The following is a 19,459-nucleotide window of genomic DNA, read 5'->3' as shown; positions in this document are numbered from 1 at the left end:
AGGACAGTGAACAAAGCTGTGATTCCAAAACGAGCCACACAGCGCTCAGAGTGTTAAGCTAGCACAGCATTCAAAAGGTGAGTCTTTCTGCCTTAGTCTCTAACTTGAAACATTCATGTATCGAAAAGCAATTAATACATAAAACTGCTCTAAATATTACCAATAATATTAATCCAAATTTATTTTAATCTACCAGTTTTAATCTATTAAAATATAAGATTTTCTGCTTACAATCCCGTTAAACATTGCGAGGGTTACGAGTAGTATCATCTGCTCGAAATTTTATGGTATGTTAAATAGTATTTATTATGTATTTATAATTTTTTTGCGGTGTTTTTCGTCAAAAAGATCACTATTTCAATTATTGTGGATTTTTGCAAAATAAAATGTCAAAATTGAGGTGTTTAGTATGGTACAAATAACACTGTTGTACCTGTTCTTGGGGTGCTATAATTATAACTGTTAAAACTAAGGACGAAAAAACTGCCTAGGCTCGCAATCTCTTCAATGCGAAGGCTCTGGGGCTGTAAACTTGTATGGCGTGCGAGCTCTTGCGCGCCCTCGCAAATCGCTGTCATTTGCATGGCGGGATTCTACATCCTCGCAACACCCTTGGCTGAAATATTTCATGTGGAGGTACCATAAAAGCACAGCCATAAAGCTAACCATTCCATAAAGCGTACATCAACATTTGTATGCAATATTTCAAACAACTGAATGATGGTGCCATGCTGAATTGATGAATCACGAGATCCTTTTTTTGCTTTGTTCGTTGGTGCGGATTGGATCTCTCTTTGAAGATAATAAGAATATTTTCTCAGCAGATGAGGTGTTCAAAAAATCACAAAAATATGCATCTGCATTTCAATTTGCTTGTAAAATAGCATTGAAAATTGAAGTGATGAATATCAAAACTGTACCAACGTGCACACACTACACAGTGTAATTAATAGCATCAACTGCGACACTTCACTCTCATACACTTCCATTAAAAAAATGCCACCGGCCAGCGTGCGTATGCAAAGCCGGCAAATAATCGGAAACCGTCCACAGCACACGCCAAGAATGAAAAGTAACAACCGAACAATAATCGTATCACGTAATCAACGCCCACACAAAAGAAGCACTTCATGCTTGAAGTGGAGATTAAGAGCAAAGTTTAGGGACTCAAAACTTGCACCATCGGGATGAATTTATCACCAAACAGAAAGGTGGAGCGATGCTGACGATGATGAGCTGGCTGGATGATTTATCACGATTTTCGGTGGCTTTTAGTCTTCCTGCCTGCTCTTTACTGGGCTCCCGTAGCCTTTTTTGTGGTTATTAAAGTGTAAAGTTGTAAGTATGTGGGTGGGCGTTGGTGGGCGTACTATGCTTCTAAACTTATCGCGTTAAGCTTATGCTATCATTGCCATCTTTTAATTGTAAACTCTTCTCAGAAGCGTAAAGTACGAATAGGACGCATTCAGCAGTGATTGAAACATTTCCAGCGTCATCGGATACACGTTACCGACTGTGATCTGTTCGATAGGAATAAGTAGACAAGTGTAGCCTGTGAAGCATTGATACTTTTCCGGGTTGTAAATACCTCTAGTGGACGCTGGGCACGGATCGTCATCATGAGAAGCTTCTTTTTAATAGTGTCATCCACATTCAGCCACGGTCCGCTGTACGAGGCCTGTGCGATGGCCATGCTTTCCTCCCGCACCTCGTTCGAGTGCCAGTAGAAGGCAAATATTTGTGTGAGGATCATGAAAATGTACGCTCCAACGATAACGATCTGAGCCATCACACTGATCTGAAAGGGGAAAACAAACAGTGAATGCTGCTTTGCTCGTTGGTTGGAAGTAGAAAATTACAATATTAAGTAAGAACAGCAGCGCGCACAGCATTAATCCGAACGACAGGAACTCTATCAGACAGATGTAGGTCACCAGATCGTTAAGATCTTGCACATAGCTAAAATTAAAACACACAAAAACTGATTACTTATGATACGATTCTATCCCTCTTAAAACACAACACAACCTACCGAATGATTCGCTTGTGATCTTCGATCAGCTTCTGAAGCTTTCGGTTGAGCACCACCGTGCTTTCGTTGAGCATTTCCGAGCTGCGGAAGGTTTTCAGCTGATGCTGCAACGTTTTGATCTGCACCAGCCCGAACAGGGTGCTCGAGGCGAAGAAGCTCGTGTACGGAATGTACATACAGCACCCGGGGAACGTCAGCACCAGCTGGGTGATGTAGAAGATTTCGTACTGCGGTGAGTCGAAATTGTTCACGCCCGGTATGAACATCCCGTACGGTAGGCCCCGCTGCCCGGTAAACAGTGGGTACACAACGAAACACCCACTGATGAACGCACCGAGCGCCAGGTTGGAGATGGACAGGAAGCGTGCCCTTTTAGTGTACGTTGAGACGAGTTTACTGATGACGTCATCGTTGATAGCCTTAAAAAGAAATTTTTAGGCAAACGGCTTGCTAAAATGCTACAATCAATTGCATAGCTGCAGGCGAAATGTATCGCTCACTCCTCGATTGCTGCTCGAGCATGTGTAAGCGCCCGAAGGTATGCAATACAGTTCGAATTTCTTCCCTATCGCCCGCTTTGATCCGTTTGCGGAAAAGGTAACTTTCACTTACTCGTATTTCCTCGTACACGCTGGCCGCACCGGCCAGGAATGACTCGTACTTGTCCCGATTGTACACCAGTATCAGCGTGCGCAGCTGCATGTGAAACCGCAACCGAAACCCGCAAATTAATCAACCCCTGATCGGAGTTCCCCCAGAGCTTCGCCCGGACCCGGAATGCACTTACCACCGCGTTGAAATAGAGCACCGCAAAATAAGCATTAATAATGACCTCCTCGATGTTGCCCCAGGCCCGGTACAGGTCGGCAAACATGAACACGTTCAGCGCCGTCACCGGGATGATGCTGATGTACCGTCGCCAGTTGTGCACCAGCACGAATGACCAGAAGCGCCACACGCGCACATTCACCGACAGTAGCGGACAGTTGAGGACCTCCATTTGTCGTCGCTGGGACTTCTTGCTTTTTTTTTGGTTCTTCTAATTTTCAGGCACACCCCTAGAGTCCGAAATTTTGTCAGCTCCAGCAACCAGTCAGCACTGCTCGTAGTCCGAATGAAGTTATTAAAAACCACTTAGGGAATGATGCCGAAAGTGTTCGTACGAGCTGCTTTTAAACGAGTTTTCCATTTCTCTCACACGCGACCCAGGCCTTCTCCACACACCTGCTATGCCAAGCGTATGGAACAAACGGGAAGCAGCAAACGGAATGAAAAATTCATCACCGAGGGTTTCATAAATGCTAGCCCGGCCGCCGGTGGGACGGCCCTTGTCGGCTCCTGACCGTGGGACCGTGGTCGGTGGAAAATCTCTCACCCCTTTTGCCCGTAACAAATTTCTCGCGCTCATGTTCCCGCGGTAATGAATTAGATGAAACGGGGAAGAATTAAACCTTCTGGCCACTGGTTCACGTGTAGCAGCTTTCGCTTCTTCACTTTTTCCACTTTCGGGCGGAAAGTGCACACGAGAAGTGCTGGAGACGGACGATAGGTTCCCCCCTCTTCTTTTGATATTCAAAATGATTCTCCCTACACAAGGGGATACCGTCCAATTAGGGATACTTTTACCCGTGAAGTGGTGGTGCAGGTTGCTGAAGCCGCCAGGGATGGATAAAGGCTCGCGAGCGGACGGCTGTACACGGTATCCTTATTCGATAATTGGTGGTTTCCAGTGTCAAGCGCTATTATCCTTTTTTTCATGCTTTTATAAACATTCCCAGGTGACGACACCTTGTTAGTAAGCATATTCCTTCTGTTTTGAGATAAGATTATCTTGTCGTATTGCATACTTCCGGGCGTTTCAATTTGAAATTTTTGATAAAAATAAAATATGTTCTTTTCATGCAAATTGCATACTTTTAGGCGCATTTTAATGTTCCTGTTGAGTGGGTAGCATACTTTTTGGCGCTTCAATAGGATTTTTTTATATTTAAAATGAAAAATTTAATTAAATACAAATTACATATTTCAAAGCGATTTCATTGTTACCGATTACCCCTAACTGTATGCAACTAGCTCAGCAAAACCTTGATAAACACTTAATTTAATTTTTACCGAACCATTCTACGATTCTGCCGCCTGGGTCGGGAGTTTTATTTTTCCAGCCCCACCCTCCTATCGCACCCTTTAAACGGTTTGCGGTGTTGTCGTATTTTTGAACACTCCCCTTTTTCCCCCTTTTGCTGCTTGACGTGTTGTCGTAGCATAACGCCGGCGAAAGCCAACAATTAACGTCACTTCGGTCTCGGTGGTTAATATATTTGGACATGAGAAAATCCAACGCAAAAGACGGTGGTGGTGAAACACACGCCACGTACAGCACACTGTGTGACAAAACCGCAACGGTGTTTGGCTTTACAAAAAAAAGATAAAAGAAAGTAAAGAAACGCTTCTCTTGTGCACTGCTGAAGTTGGACAGCAAAAAGACCAAAACGAGCGCTTTAAAAGCATCATTTAATCGAAGTGTCTCGCTTCTCGGGAACTGTTTGTAGCAATCGATTAGCGCAAGGCGCACAAATTCAATTTGTTTGCATTTGAAACGCTCCATTCGGCTGGTGCGCATCGAGGCGAAACATAGCGCTGGCGCTATCCGTGTATCCCGAGAGCCCTTTTTCGTGGAACTACGCGTTTCTGGACGTACATTTAGAAGCTTCGCGAGCTTTCAGAACGATTCAATGAACGATTTCCGTGGCACCGGCAGTGCGCTGCAATCAATGAAAATTACAAAATGTTCAATCGCATAATTGCAACCGTTCATGGGTTCGCGGGATTGGGCCAGCACGCGTAATGCGTATTCGCTTTACAATTATCAATCCGTAGCGCAATGAACCTTGCGCTCAACGAACCGTACCGAAAACCGTCGGTCGGAACTGCAGTTTCCTGCTCAAACTGCGTTCCTCCTCGCGCCACATTTTTATTGGCGCAAAATTATTCCCCAATGCATACACACTACTACACTGGATGTGTTTTATGTCCCCTTCCCGTTCAGCCGAAAACTGCATTCCATTTCCTTGCCCTGTCCTGTGCCCCACCTGACGATACGATTACGCCTGACTTATAATTTCGGTATCGAATTGCAGGATTGCGAATTGAAAAAGTCAATCATAGCAAGCGATGCGAGTGGGTGTTGATGTCATTATCGAAGTATGCCGCAACGAGTAAACCACTGCAACGAAGTTGTGTGGCGTGAAAGAGAGCGAGTGTACAGGAATGTCCAATTTGATCGATTACAGTGAAGTTGGCTTTTTTTTAAGCCTTGAAACATTCAACCATCCACTGGGAGAGCTGTGCAGCGTGGTTGGAGGAAAAACATCAAAGCATACCAAAAGCGGCATCATATTATTATGGTTTGAAGAAGATTACTTGCAGCGAATTCCACCGGGGATAAGCAATTAAGCAACCCACACACAAGCAAACAAACGCACAAAAATACATACCGACAAATAACCAAACCAGCAGCAGCGCAATCGTATCTAAATCCCACCATTCGGCATCCGGAGATTTCGAGCCATTGGGGCAGCAAAGCCTCTGGTCCATTAGAGGAACACGGCAGCGGCAGCATGAAAATCCCAAACCACATTAAGTGTAACCACGCAGCAGCGGGCATCGGTGCAAGAGCGATTCTTGGAATGTTTGTCAAGGTTTCCCGTGCCCTGTCGCTGCCCGACCGAGTTCTGAGTTCGGACGAACTTCAGCTTCAATTATTAAACTTGAAACAGTTGCCCATAAAGTGAGGGACCGCCGTCCCGTCATGAAATTCCGCCGCACTACGGACGACTCTTGAACTGATGACGACGACGACGATGATGACGATGGTGATCGTGATGGCTGGTGAGCTAGGATCGAGTGTTGCAGCGTTTCGTGTTTGAAAGGCATAATCCGGAAAAGTGGATAGTTGGTTGGCAAAAAGTTATCGTTTTTTTTACGTACGATGCTTTGCTTTCCTTTAATTTACTTTCCCCGTTCGAGCACTGCTAATGGAAGGTTGGCCTCCGTTACGGGGTTTTGCAGCGCTGCTTCATTTAGCGCTCGTCGGGGGTCGGGCGATGCATTGGCATTCTGAGATGCTGAGCACTAAATGACACTCACACACACACACACACACACACACACACACACACACACACACACACACAGAGACCTCGGATACATTGTATCGGTTGTGGAAGGTTGCCTGCGCGCGGGTGCAATCTTATGAAGCCGTAGCAAAGTTTGCACGTTTTCTAGGAAAACTTTGCCCGGCAAAGTATTATTTCTCCGAGCCGTTACACTTTGCCACAAGAAGAAATAACGTTGATTCTGTCCGAAACCGGTGGTTTGCAATGCTTCAGTTGTAAAACTATTTATTTCACCGTTTTTGGATGCTGTATTGAAAGTGGTGAAACTGCTTTTAATTAAAAAAAAGCGAAGACCCTTAAAATGCCATCGAAATTTGGTTTTACAAGAAATATTACAAACTAACGTTGGACCGCTGTCAAAGTCAGCGTCTAGACCGATGACGCACCCCGAGCATCCAACGCGATAGCGCAGCCAGTTCGAACAGAAATAGCAAGCGGAGAGGTTATTTCTTTCAGCTGTCGTTAAGCATGAATTATGGAGCCTTCGCTTGTCGCCGGGCGCTTTTGGACCGGGCAGCTGGCACGAGCACAAAACCGGAACCGACTCGTTGGAGGGCGACTACGACTACGGAGTGAACCTATAACCAGCACGCCAAAAGTTGCCGCGACGGCCGTGTTTTATTCACAACCAGCTTTTGATGTACAGCTGAATCATGGTAAAATGTAAAAGCGAATGTAATATTGCAAACGAACTCCGCAAACGCAACTGGAACGCAATGAAATCCCATCAACATCAACATCCCACCGGGAGGATGCTTTTTGATGGTGCATAAAATCATCCCCCCCCTTCCCTCCTCGCCTAACGGTCTCTCCGGTTATTGGTGGCAGACTGACGGGCAACAAATTAGATTTTAGATTTTCACAGTCACACTGGCAGCGGTTGTGTGGCTGATGCGAATGCTCCAAAGTCGTGCCGTATTGGGAGTGTTATCTTGTGGCTATGGTGTAGGAATAATTCGCTATAGGGTGTAAATTGTTGTGCTTAAGTACGTTGCTTACTTCCGCATGGGAGACATTAGCTACATTGTACTTTGTTTGGAATTTGGGAAATGTAGGGATGTTATTCGTTAGCATTGCAAAGTACAATGTTTTAGTTTTGAAAGAGTGTTAGGTTAGAAATTATTATGAAGTCTAAAAATATGTAACTTTCCAAAGATATATATGTCTCTTTGGTAGGTCGTTCACAATCGTTAAGATAGATACAAAAAAAGCTGAATTGCTCGTAAAATTACCTTTCAGAGTGGAACATAACGCCGAAATGTATGCAATATTTGATTAAAATAAATTCCAACTAGATTTTGAGTCGCTGTGAGTGGAATGAGCGGTACGAAACGTTTTAAATTATTGTGCATACTTTCAGGCGCTTTACAGCTCTACGAGCTTTGTAGCTTAGCTAAACTTAGCTTGCGTTTATCCAATAAACCATAGCACCATCGGTCCTTGTTTTTTGCCGTCACTGGATCATCTCTTTTGTTTATCAAATGTTTACTGACTTATTTTATTATTGATTTTTTAACACATTTAAACGTCAATGAAGCTAAGCCTTTGTAACGTGTAGTTTAAGTGCGAAAAGCTGCTTGATCCAAATTGTAGCACTACAGGAAGGAAGGATCAGCTTCTCAAACACCGAAATATGTAACGCTATCCGTGGAGCAGCAAACAGCTCATGTACGGTACGTTCATTACCCTACGCGACACACACACACAAAGCAATCAACGACCGCTGCTACCATTGTTCCATTTCCATTCTTTTTCCCCAAAACGAATCCTGCCCGCACTCCGTCAATCCTTCGAAACACGCTGAAATCAGTCAACAGCTAAACGGGATGGAAAACTTTTTCCACATTTTCTGTTTTGCAAACCCACCCATCTGCGACCCCCCCCCCCCCCCCCCCCCTGCCCCTGTGCCACAATCCCACTGGGCAAATTAACTAATTGTGTGCGCGCCGAAAAAGGCGGAAGCTGCTGTTGCGTTGCGTCTCATACGCGCCGACAAACTTCCGGTACGCCAGTAGGCTCGAGGAGCTAAAACGCTACACCCTACCACTGCTGCCACTGCTGCTGCTGCTCCTGCTACTCATTAGCCAGGCAGGAATGGGGGATTCCACCCACCAGCCCGGTACCATTTCGCTCGACACCGAACCGAAACATGTCGTCAAGTCGTTCAACAGTACTCGCGCATTTGGTGCAAAACGTGGAATAAAGCACACCGCACGCGGGTAGCGCGGCTCTGACTGATTCCATCGCTGCCAACTGATTCAGCAAAACCATCACGGGCACGACCGATGGTGGAGGTTTTGTTTTCCCAACACAACACGAAAACTCATGTGTATCTGTGTGCGTATGTGTGTGTGTGGGTTTTTGTTGAGAAATGTCGTTGGTGCTGGTGTGGTGGCACATTTTCATTCCATCCAGCGCGGAAAGGAAAGTGCTTTTACGCGTACCGAGTGGCGTACCCGCGTGTTCATTACGCAGCAGCGGGACGGTTTTATTGAGCATGAGGGCGTACAAGCACACAAACGCATACTCACTGCGTGTTCACTTCGATTCTCGGTGTCACAGAGGGTGGACAGCTAAAAAAATCCGCCCCCAAAAACACTGACGACACACTGACATTGTTTTGATAGTCGGGTGAAGGAAAATCGATGGTCTTGGACATGGAGGTGCAGCGCTACATATCGCAGGTCAATTGAGTGGAAATAAACACAACAGTGCCACAGTGGTCATTATTCCAGCAGACGAGGTTGTGGCGTGTTTGGTTAACGATCATGAAATCGTGTTTTCTGAATACGAAGGATCATAAACGATCGATTGGCTTTGTAATAGGAGCTGCAGGCAATATCGATAAGATACTATTCAGTTGGAGTTAGCTTGTTAGAAGAGATATTCATGCTTAAATGAGATATATTGCATACATTTAGGCGTTTTAATGTAAGTTTTGTCAATTGAATGAGAAAATACATTAAAGATTACTTCTCGCGCCTAACAGTATGCAATCGGGTATACAGAACAAGTCTTTTCGCCTCTGTTTACACGCCTCTGTTTCGGGAGCTTGTGTATTTGCACCTGATAATAACAACAGCAAAATCAATGTCCACAACTCATTCTTTCCTCCCCGTCCATTACCCGACGGACCATTAAAACTCCATTGCCAGCGCAACAAACAATGAAACATGAGTGTCCTTTCCCTTACTCCCGCCATCCGGAATGGTATGATAATTTCGTTAATTTATTGCCACCACCAGTCCGCTTCCGCTGGGCCGAAGCGCTTGTCCACGGTGGCCTTTCCACCATTCGTGTGTAACCTTTCCTGGAGTTACGGTGGCTCTCAGCCTCACTACGTATTGAACTTTTCGGTGCAATTTGTCAAAAACTGTGCCTCCGCGTCGGGCAGCACAGGTGGTTTGGCCGCTGTAAGGCCAAGGCGGGTCTGGGATCCTTTTATTCGGCTGAGCTGAAAAATAGCGCCCGGGTCTACCGTGTGGTGGGGCAACACGACCGGCAACGATGGTCGGATGATAATGGACGATACTCGGATGGGCTTTTTTGTTGCTACCCCGCCGGACAAGATGAAGCGCCGTTCGCTAACGACCTGCACTGCACGCTACGACCCTTGCAGGAAGAGACAGGAGGGATGGCCGTCAAAATTTCTTTCGAATATTTGTGCACACGGGGTGGTAAAGGCCATTATTTGTTCGCATGCAAAAGATCGAAACCCGGTGATTGGGAGTTTTTACGCGCGTGTTCCATGCAACTGTCCCGTGTGTCTGTGTGTGTGTGTGTGTGTGTGTGTGTATCGCTGGGAGGCTGTGCGAGACGGGTCGAATGAGAACATTGCTGACAGCTTGTTTTGTGATGCTTATGATGGGACTGCGCGTAAAACTGATGGTTTGTAAACAGTGTGCTTTGTGCCCTTCAGTGTCATTCTCTCGCTTGCTGGTGCTCTTCATCTCTCTGTCTCGCTTTCAGATCGTGCTAGAATGGTGTGTATTTGAATGAGGCTAGAAAAATACCGCCTGAACCGCCTTCCGCCAATGCTGCTGCTGGTGGTGGAGGAGGTGTACCCGTGATGATGTCCGATAACGTCAATAATGGTGCCCGATCTTGCGGGAATCTCTCGGGCGGGCCGGGCCAAACGTGCCAATGAAGCGTCAGCGAAAGCCCCGGTCGCTCCGGGTGCGGGTCCGTGGGAAGCAGGACGCTTGAACAAATTCAACCAAACCGCTCCTTCGCAGTTACCGGGGGGCTGGCAGCGTGGGCAACCGGGAACAACCACTGTTTAACTATAATTAATTGGAAGTTCACTGATAAAACCACCTCCGTGCCCACTGGCTCCTGCTTCACCGTCTAAGCGCACACTGCGTGCCGCGTTCTAAACCAGGGACACAAGCCAAGGGATATCGTTATAGCCACCACCACCACCACAAACTGACCCTACTGTGCTCGTGGGAAATTAATTTTACAGCAGTGCAAAAACAAACTGCTCATCCCAACCACCCTACCATTACTGTGCTGCGTCGATGGTCACGATGGAAAAAAGACACGATTCTAGGGCAGCGTATTGGGGGAGAGGGGAACTGTTTGCTTTGATAAATATTTCCCCATAATGCAAGCCGCACCCTGCAGGGAGGGAGCAAATGAGAATAGCTATCTAAAAACGCTCCAATCGGACGTTTGTAATCGTGTGTTTGTACGCGCATTCAGCGCACGTTCTCATAACTCCTTTGCGGTGGGAGGTTTTGGGTGGATCAGTGTGTGTGTGTGTGCTTGTATCCTCTTTTGATTAACGGCCACAAATGCAGGCTCAGAAATCGATTCAACCAACCGGGAAATCACATCGTACAGTGTCCGACATTCCAACGCTGCAGCTCAAGCAATCACAGAGCGCTTTGTCCGATTTGATGAGTGATGTCTCTACTTGACGAACGAAAGGATTAAAGAATTTTTGGAATTACATCAATGACGCCACAGTCTGTGCGAGCGGAAAAACGGCTGAGTCACTTTGTGCAGCAAAGAGTAGGATTGCTAGCGAAGGAATATGCTGTAAGAAGGTATGGTTCGCTACGCTTGTTCATGATGGGAAAAGATGATAATCATTCCTTTGCAGGGGTTTTCATATACATTATTGTTTTTTCAATTTATTTTTGTCTGTGTTTATCTTTGCAAGCTTTGAACAATAAGTTAAAATAGGTTAAAAAGCCAACGTCATCCAATCATAAACGAATAAAATGTATTGCATACCTTTAGGCGTTTTCTGTTCTAGGCGTTTTCCGTGGATTTTTGAAGGATTTGATTTATTTTACTGTGAGTGTCTAGGGGAATTCGCATGATTACTGACGGATAGTAATAAAATTCTTAACTAATAATGGTTTAATTCACATAACACATAAATGAAATCGAATAAAAAAGATGCCAGAAGCGTTTCGCCTGCGTAAAGCATGGTGAATTTCTAGCCAAATCGTTTTTTTGTAAATGAGTTTGCCTTTCCATACCACCGTATAGCACACCCTGCCTATTTGTATTTTTACAACATCTCCCCTTCCCACATCAATCACCCTTTACAACGAGTGATCTCTCTCTCTCCCCAACACATTGCGGTCTTCGATTTCCCCCGAGCACAGTGCGGACGATGATAAGCCGCAGCCGGTTGAAGAGTGATTGCGGCGAAGAAGAAGCAACAGCAACAGCAAAAAAACCAAACGATGGCAAAAAGAACACCCACGATACCACGGGATATCAAAGTGTCAACCGGCCGCAAACAGCTATCATTCATATTCGTTCTGTCACCCTGCCCGTTGATGGTGGAGGCGCCCTGACACCCGCTTTTGGCGAGGCTTTTTACACTTTCGAGGCCTTCCGCCCAGTCACCAGTCAGCAAAAGGGTGCAAGCGGTTGTCACCATACTCTCACAACAGCAGCAGCAAAAAAAAAGAAGAGATATCCTGCCCCACCCAACCAACAGCGATGCAGCGAGTGAGGCGTTCGTGTTTGTGATGATTTTCTTCCACCCCGTCGGATGGGGTGGATTCTTTCTTCAAACCACACTGTTGACGCCATGTCGGCGCCAGAAGGTTGACTTTATCCGCCCTGTCTGTCTGTCTGGTCTGTATGTGGCCTGTCGCCCGGTCAGGCCGACTCGCTTGTGGTCGTTGGATAGGGAGAGGGAGAGTTGGTTTCGCTTTATACTGCAACACGATCTTGTTGCCCTGGAGAATCGTTGCGGGGAAAATATTACCAGCATACCATGACCCACATCCAACGTAAACACGCACAGAATCAGATACAGAGAGGGGAGACGAGCGTTTCGATTGGAATCCAATAGGATAAAAGGGGGAACCCAACAGTGCGGTTGCATCGAACGGTGAATCCAATTTGAATCTTATTCTTCTTAATTAAATCAATTTCGTGCAGCACGGGGACGAAAAGGGATAGGAAGCAAAAAACCTCCCGCAGGCACGGTACGACGGTGTTGACAAGATGTTCAATTAACAGCTGGCAGCTGTTGGAAATGGGCAGGATAGGGGAAAAATGGTAATCTATAGCTGCAAGCACGCCCGTGAAGAAGGATGATCTAATTCGAGCTTCACCCCTAGAAAGCGTTAATTAGCTCGATTATTGCCATTTTCTTCGTATCGTGTGCCGGCCCTGTTGACTCCGCTATGCGCTCGGACATGAATTGAGGAAAGAAAGCAATCCTAGCCGAGAGTCGAGCGAGGGAGTAAGCAGTTCATAAAAACGAAAGCAGTATCAAGCAAACATGAGGTCATGTGTCGTAAAATCTGAAACATAAAACTGTTTTCCCTTCGTGTCCTTTCAGGCGCTGTGCCAAATGAACTGCTTCACCGTGAAGGTGAAAGGATGTACCGCGAATGAACGCTGCAAACACTTCGGATGAATTGCGTTCATTGCACGAAGCAGTCATTCATCGACAATGAACCAAGTTCATCGCTGAATCAGGGAATCTTCTACTGCACATCACAGCATCTCCCCAGTGGTGTGGTGTGTTCTGGTGCACTATGAGGCAAGGTTTGAGTAATTTATGCAAGCAGTCCCACTGTAGCACACCCCTCTTTCCTTTACTCACAACCTACACTACCAGCCGTATCTAGGCCACCGCAGGGCGACATGCCCACAAATGGAAAGGATGTGTTTATTGGTAATAATTTAAAAAGCAAATGACTTGACTTTTCCAGCCCCGGGACCCTGGGCCCACCACAACCTTCCATGACTAAGCGCATTGAAGTAAGGTCGAACGTATTTCCATTTCAAGAAGCGATTAAAATCGATTGATTGGAACGGCATGAAAGAGTGACTCGCCCTGAAGATTGCGATGAGAAATTAAATCGATTAGCAGACCCATTTAGATTGCCATTCGCCCAGCTCGCCTTCCAAAAGGTTGCACTGTATTGAATCTTTATGAGACAATGTTACCGTTCCACCGTTCACATTGCGTATTGTGGTTTTGCCATTTCAGCCAAGATTAGCTTGCACTAGAACCATGTTGTGTGCAAAAGACGCCCGGAAGTACTGTAATGACGCGTACCATCTTGAAGAAGCTGGTGAACCCACGGTCCCACAAAGCGTTCTCCTTTTGTTTGTGAAGTGCAGCGCGTGTGTGCTATGCCATTGTGTGTGGCAGTGTGTGGATGCATGAAACTATACGCTTTCTGTGGCATCGAGGCTGATATGGGATCTTCTTCAGCTCCAGTTATTTATGCTAAAGTGACAACAATGTCCTTCAAAGACCGGCACACCGTCCGAACCGTCCGTACATGGTTGACGCCTTCACAAAACCAGCAACAGCAGCAGCATGTGAGACCGGGTGACGGGCAGAAGTGGAACAGCTTTCATTCTGATTCTGACGCACTCTCGACTGTGGCGTTGGTCTTCTTCGCCCTCGAACGGTTCGAGTGGTACCATGACAGCCATCGTGACGTCTTGCAGGGCAGTGCCGTATGCAAATCCTTTAGAAGTCACTTGTTGAGTTGCTGATTACATTCACTGTGGATCGTCCCTTTCTTGTGGATGAGAATTGGAGTTTTTTGTGTGTTCTTTTTAGACAACGTGCTAGATAACATTAATTTGAAATTTGTACTGCTTGCTGACCGAAAAACTGCTCAAGACATGCTGTGCTGAGTAGTTGAAGGCATCAAACGAAACGTTCGGAGTTTAGACAGTGCAACTGCTGTACAACCAAATGGCTAGTTGAATTATTTGCTCCTGTAAGGGGAATTGGAGCAGCTTTGTGTTTGCGTTATCGTTTTCCTTAACGATAAGAGAACGATTTGAGCAGTACGTGCTCAGGTACGTCGTTAAGCCAAGCCAATCAAATGTTCTTTCATTGCTCACAATGAATTCCAAATTTGTCTACTGTCCGTAAGGGTCATCGTATATGAATCATTCATATTTCAAACATTTTTCCACCCTGTCTTACGCCATCGTCTCATTGTTTTATGTTGAGCAAAGTATTTACATTAGCCATGTCAAGGTTAAAGGAGAAGGAATGGAAGAAAAATACCTTCAACCAGGAACAGATGTGCTTATTTAAATACTGCAGTAGAAGTGCAGTTCGTTTTTTTTCTCTCTCCCTTCATTCTATTACGCTACACGGTACAGCCTTTGCCAGTGATTGGCTTCCGGCGGGAACAGTTAATTGTACTTAAAGCTGGTGGAAATAAGTTCAGTTGCTCTCTCTCTCTCACTATCTCTCTCTCTCTCTCTCTCTCTATCTCTCTCTCTCTCTCTCTGTCTGTCTTCACATTCATTTTTTCTTACCATTTTCCCCATTCACGAGAAAAGCATAGACACGAAAGCACAGAAACGTAAAATTGAAAAGCACATAAAGAGCCACCCCAACGCCCCGTGCCCTGCGCTCGGCAATTTCCTGCAAAACTCTTCGCTGCCAGCTCAGCTGTGAAAAAACGCGTCCCGACCTCAGTCAGTATCTATTAATTGCTCTTTTCTTTCCATCCAATGCACGCGGTCGCCCATGCTGGCGGGCGGTTGAACGCTCACGGCTGAGAGGCGGCAAAAAACAAACGGGCTAAGTACTGAAGCCGGACAGGAGAAGAATGGGAAATAAGAAGCAACCGCGGCCAGAAATGAAATTACTTTACTTGGGAAACAAAAGAAAAGCTTGCAATATTTGAAGATTTTAGCGGTCGAGTATGTGCGTGTGTGTGTGTTTGAGAGTTTGTGTACGGAATGGGGTTATATTTGCTTTTTCAGTTTTAGTTTCCGTTTTCTCTCTTAAAAGCACTCTTCACCAAAGCTGCTTGACGACGATAAGATCGTAAAATGACCCTTTGATGGCTATGGCTTGACACTGAACTGTATAAAATGTAACAAATATTGAAATAAAACCATTATGCCTCAACAATTGCATACTTTTAGGTGTTGGATTTTGAGATAGGCAGAACACACCCGCAAGTTAGGCAATGAATTAACAACGCCTATGCATAGGCAACACGCATTACATGTATTTTCCCTTTAGACAGAAATCCCATTTAAACCAGTTCAAACAGAATCCAGGTGCAATAGTGCCAACGCAACAAGAATTTAACAAGAAAGTGTATGTATCGCTAACGGAGCACGTAGGCTCCTGATAAGAACACCCCAGAAATTATCAATAAATCGAGTAAGAATTCTAGTGTAATTAACTAGTTCTTCCTCCAAATTTTTGTAAGCATTGCTCTTTTTGGAAAATTCGGTTCTCATTAAGAGTGGCAAGACCCCTTTGGCAAAATCCGTTATTAGATAGGCGGAAGTTTGCATCGGGGTGCCAGCCTTTTTCAAGGCTTTTGCTTGGGAGTACTGCTCATCTTTCTTAATACAGTCCACGAGACGGAGTAGGCCGTAGAAACCTACATTAGGCGTAAATGAAAGATATAAAAACGCCTAAATGTATGTAATCCATAAGATTATCACATTTTTAGATCGTTACTACGTCCTTAAAACAGCTATAATTGTTTGAAACATTTACTTAATTCAGAAAATGGAGTTAATACTTTCACTCTGAAATTATTTTCCGCATCACTTGATCAGAAGGCACAAAAAACTCAGAAAATGCTGCAAAACAAAAAGGTAGCTCGGCACGAATGCACTTCTAAGGGATTATAATACGCTTTGCGCTACTGCAGCGTTTGGTAATGATAAATGAGTAAAATCCCTTTCTACTACTATCAACCCATGTGGGAACAATGCTCAGTAACGAATTAAAAAAAAAGATCTCAAAGAAGAAACATTCTTTGATGGGTTTAAATTTAAAAATTACGAGCCACGTGCTCGCGAAAAGATTGAATGAAGCAAAGACACGGTGACTGCAACCTGCAATTTGTGCAACCGTTTGGGCTCTTGCCTTTTTTTGTTTTATTTTTCGTTCTTCTTTCAATTTTTTGTGTGTGATTTCTTCACAATTCTTTCACTGCCAGGTTGCAACCATTGCAGTGCAATGGCCTCGTAAGTTTCGCTCACTGCTCTTTTTCGTTGCTTTTTCAGTTGCAAAATGGAAGCGGATCAGACGCCGAAAAACTATTCCGACATCAATTGGAATTCCAATCGAGCGTACGGCATTGTCGATTCGGCAAACGCTGCACTCACATAGGACCGACACACAAACACAAACGCCACGCCATACCAACTAGCATTCCGATGCATTCCGGGGGGAAGGTCTGCAGAGAGGTTTCATCTTTTGCTCGTCGGTTATAAAAGAAGATTACAATATATTCCAACAATTGGTGGCGGGATTTTCGCTCGAGCTGACTTATTGATTGCACACTACCAATCGCGCTAGATATTTGGTTCTTTCAGCAGGAATGAATTGTTGTAATCAATTACTAGACCAATGAAAGTGGGAGGGAATTATTTAATTGAGTTTGTTTTTCTTTTGCTCAGACACATTGAAGCATCTTTTCACGTGAAGTTAAATAAAAACGGAAAAGTTTGAGAAAAAAACCCAAACATTGTGCACTTCACTGCAAACAAAACATAACAAAAAGTGAGTTTGTGAAGGAGAAGCATGGAACAAATTGGCTTCAACTAGTTACTCATTTTTAATTTTTATGCTTCCTTTTACATGACTGTATGAAGAAAAAAACCATCACAAACACGAACGATTGCGTTCTCCAGTGTGCCGAATGGTAATTAAACTTTTTCGCTTTCCCGAGCAGTTTCTCTTCCATTAAAAGTTCACTATTTACTTAGCGTGCGGATCGGGAGAATGACTGGAACCCGTTCCAATCTAGTAATAACTATCGAGAAAGCGAAGTGTGTGCAATCACTCGTGCACTCCCGGTGGAACGGAATGGACACTCATAACGTAATTTATGAAACTCGCGTTTTCAAAGTAACACAATTCATTGCATTTGGTGTGGCAGCTGCTGGAAGCTGTTGCACGATACCGGGTCCAGTGCAGTTCATTGCACGCTGTTGCGCGATGTGTGCTGAACCATCACCGTCACACGTACGGCGGCAGGTACGGTGACGACTGCATCACTGCATTACCGGATCACCCAGTCTGCTGCAAACGTGACCACTTCAAACGGTCAGCTCAAGGGGTCGCGTCGCTGGTTAGCTCATTGCACCAGTTGCATCGCCTGCCAGAGAGCGGGCGACGGCTCACGGTTTGATGTTAAGTACCGGCAATAATCCATAATATTATGATTGCTCTCCCGGAGCGCTGCTACGTGCTGCTGCCCTTGTGACATCCATTTCTGTTGGAGGGCGCACACACTGTTCATCTTGAGGCCGATGTGCTTAGTGTGCCGATGTCGTGAAGAGTACTTTTGAGCGAGTTATAGTGTAAGAAGAGTGTTTAATGGAAAAATAACTAGGAAATATGTTACTTGGATATTTTTGATACTAAATTAATTGAATGCGCCTAAAGGTATGCCATGCACGTGACAAATATTGCCTAAAAATATCGAAAATGTTCAACAAACCTTCTACCAAAACAATATTTACAGTTTCTCCACCAAACCTATGCTTTTGATATTTATTTGACACATTTCTTTGCTATGGTCTGTATATTGACTCAGATTATCTAACCAAAAGTAAACCGTAATCCGTATGTTTTACTGCCATATGTACAACTCAGTTCGGATCCATTCGCATCCATCCCAAATCCCAACCACGTTCCACGTTTGCTTCTCTCTATGGACACACTAGACTATTCCCTGTTCAAGTCACCATCCAGACGTGAGGACATACACTTGAAACTAGCAGCATCGCTACTGCAGCATCGAGCACGAATAACGCTGCTATGCACGTAACCAACCGACAGCGAATAAATCTGATTTGGAGATGATTTTTTCCTCTTGCCTTTCGTCCTGCACATCGTCACCGTGTTGTGTGACAAATATTTCGTGCCCCGCACGCTTTAACACGGGCATAGATTATACATTGGCACCACAAAACGCCACACCACACCCAACCACTGGGCTACCAGGGGATGCAGTATTATAACAACAGCAGCACAAAAAAGAGTTCTCTTTTTCGATCACGGCACTATGAAAAAAAGGAGAACCAAGCGACATGTTTGGTGCGCGCGGTAGTTGATTGTGCTTTCAAACAATTAGCAAACGAGGCCACAACTATGAATTGTGGGAGAGTCGGTGGCAGAAGGTCTTGTTTTCCAATAGCATCCCCCCGTTTCTTCCTCCAATATTTTCCCTGCTGGCCATTTTCATTTGCGCGACCACACTGTCATCGGTTGCCCGTGAGCGATTCATGGAAGCGGCCCGTACATGGAACGCTCTCTCACTCACAACTGCCTACTGCTGGTGGGATTTTTTTCCCCAATACCCCAGCTTCGGCATTGCATTTCGTGCGGAGTACCATTCGCATGAATAGTTGATTGCAGACTGCAGAGCGTCCCGTGCCCTGAGCCGATTGCACTGGCACATGGGGGCTTATCCCTGCGAGGATCAGGTCACAGAACCGCAAAACATGAGCCATATTTGCAGCTGTTCGGCAGCCGATCGCCGCGGTAGTTTATGTTTTGTGTGCTCTATCGATGTTGTTTTTAGTCTTAGCGGTACTCTGCCCACTGTGCATGCTTCCCCAGGCCTCGCTAGCGATGGTAACGTTTTGATGGAGTTCAATGCAACAAGCCTGAAGCGTTGACTGATTCATGTTTTGTATTGGAAAAGGGAATGATACATGTAGGTGAATTTAGTTTTTGCTTTGTTTTAGGCATTTTGCATGCTGAAACAACGAACCAAATGGTTATCTGGATGGAACTGTAAAGTGTTTG

At 45.2% G+C, this 19,459-nt stretch overlaps 1 protein-coding gene across 1 annotated transcript; it reads right to left on the bottom strand.

The window, feature by feature from the left end:
- Positions 1-229: 229 nt before the first annotated feature.
- LOC1271389 (odorant receptor Or2-like) lies at positions 230-5,502 on the bottom strand. Its single transcript, XM_310172.4, has 6 exons — positions 2,820-5,502; positions 2,645-2,728; positions 2,033-2,451; positions 1,860-1,959; positions 1,589-1,798; positions 230-1,520 (listed from the first exon to the last, which is right to left on the bottom strand). The coding sequence occupies exons 1-6, from the start codon at positions 3,030-3,032 to the stop codon at positions 1,419-1,421; spliced, it is 1,128 nt and encodes a 375-aa protein (XP_310172.3). The 5' UTR covers positions 3,033-5,502; the 3' UTR covers positions 230-1,418.
- Positions 5,503-19,459: the final 13,957 nt, after the last annotated feature.

Source organism: Anopheles gambiae, chromosome 3 (genome assembly GCF_943734735.2).
Source record: "Anopheles gambiae chromosome 3, idAnoGambNW_F1_1, whole genome shotgun sequence".
Lineage (NCBI taxonomy): Eukaryota > Metazoa > Arthropoda > Insecta > Diptera > Culicidae > Anopheles > Anopheles gambiae.
This window is presented reverse-complemented; position numbering and strand designations above follow the sequence as displayed.

Bases quoted from the DNA above. Each gene is read 5' to 3' on its own strand.
- LOC1271389 (XM_310172.4), bottom strand. From the start codon at position 3,032: ATGGAGGTCCTCAACTGTCCGCTACTGTCGGTGAATGTGCGCGTGTGG. The intron at 2,452-2,644 runs GTAAGTGAAAGT...TTTCTTTTTAAG, and splicing joins GCGTGTACGAGGAAATACGA to GCTATCAACGATGACGTCAT. The intron at 1,960-2,032 runs GTAGGTTGTGTT...TTTTAATTTTAG, and splicing joins GATCACAAGCGAATCATTCG to CTATGTGCAAGATCTTAACG.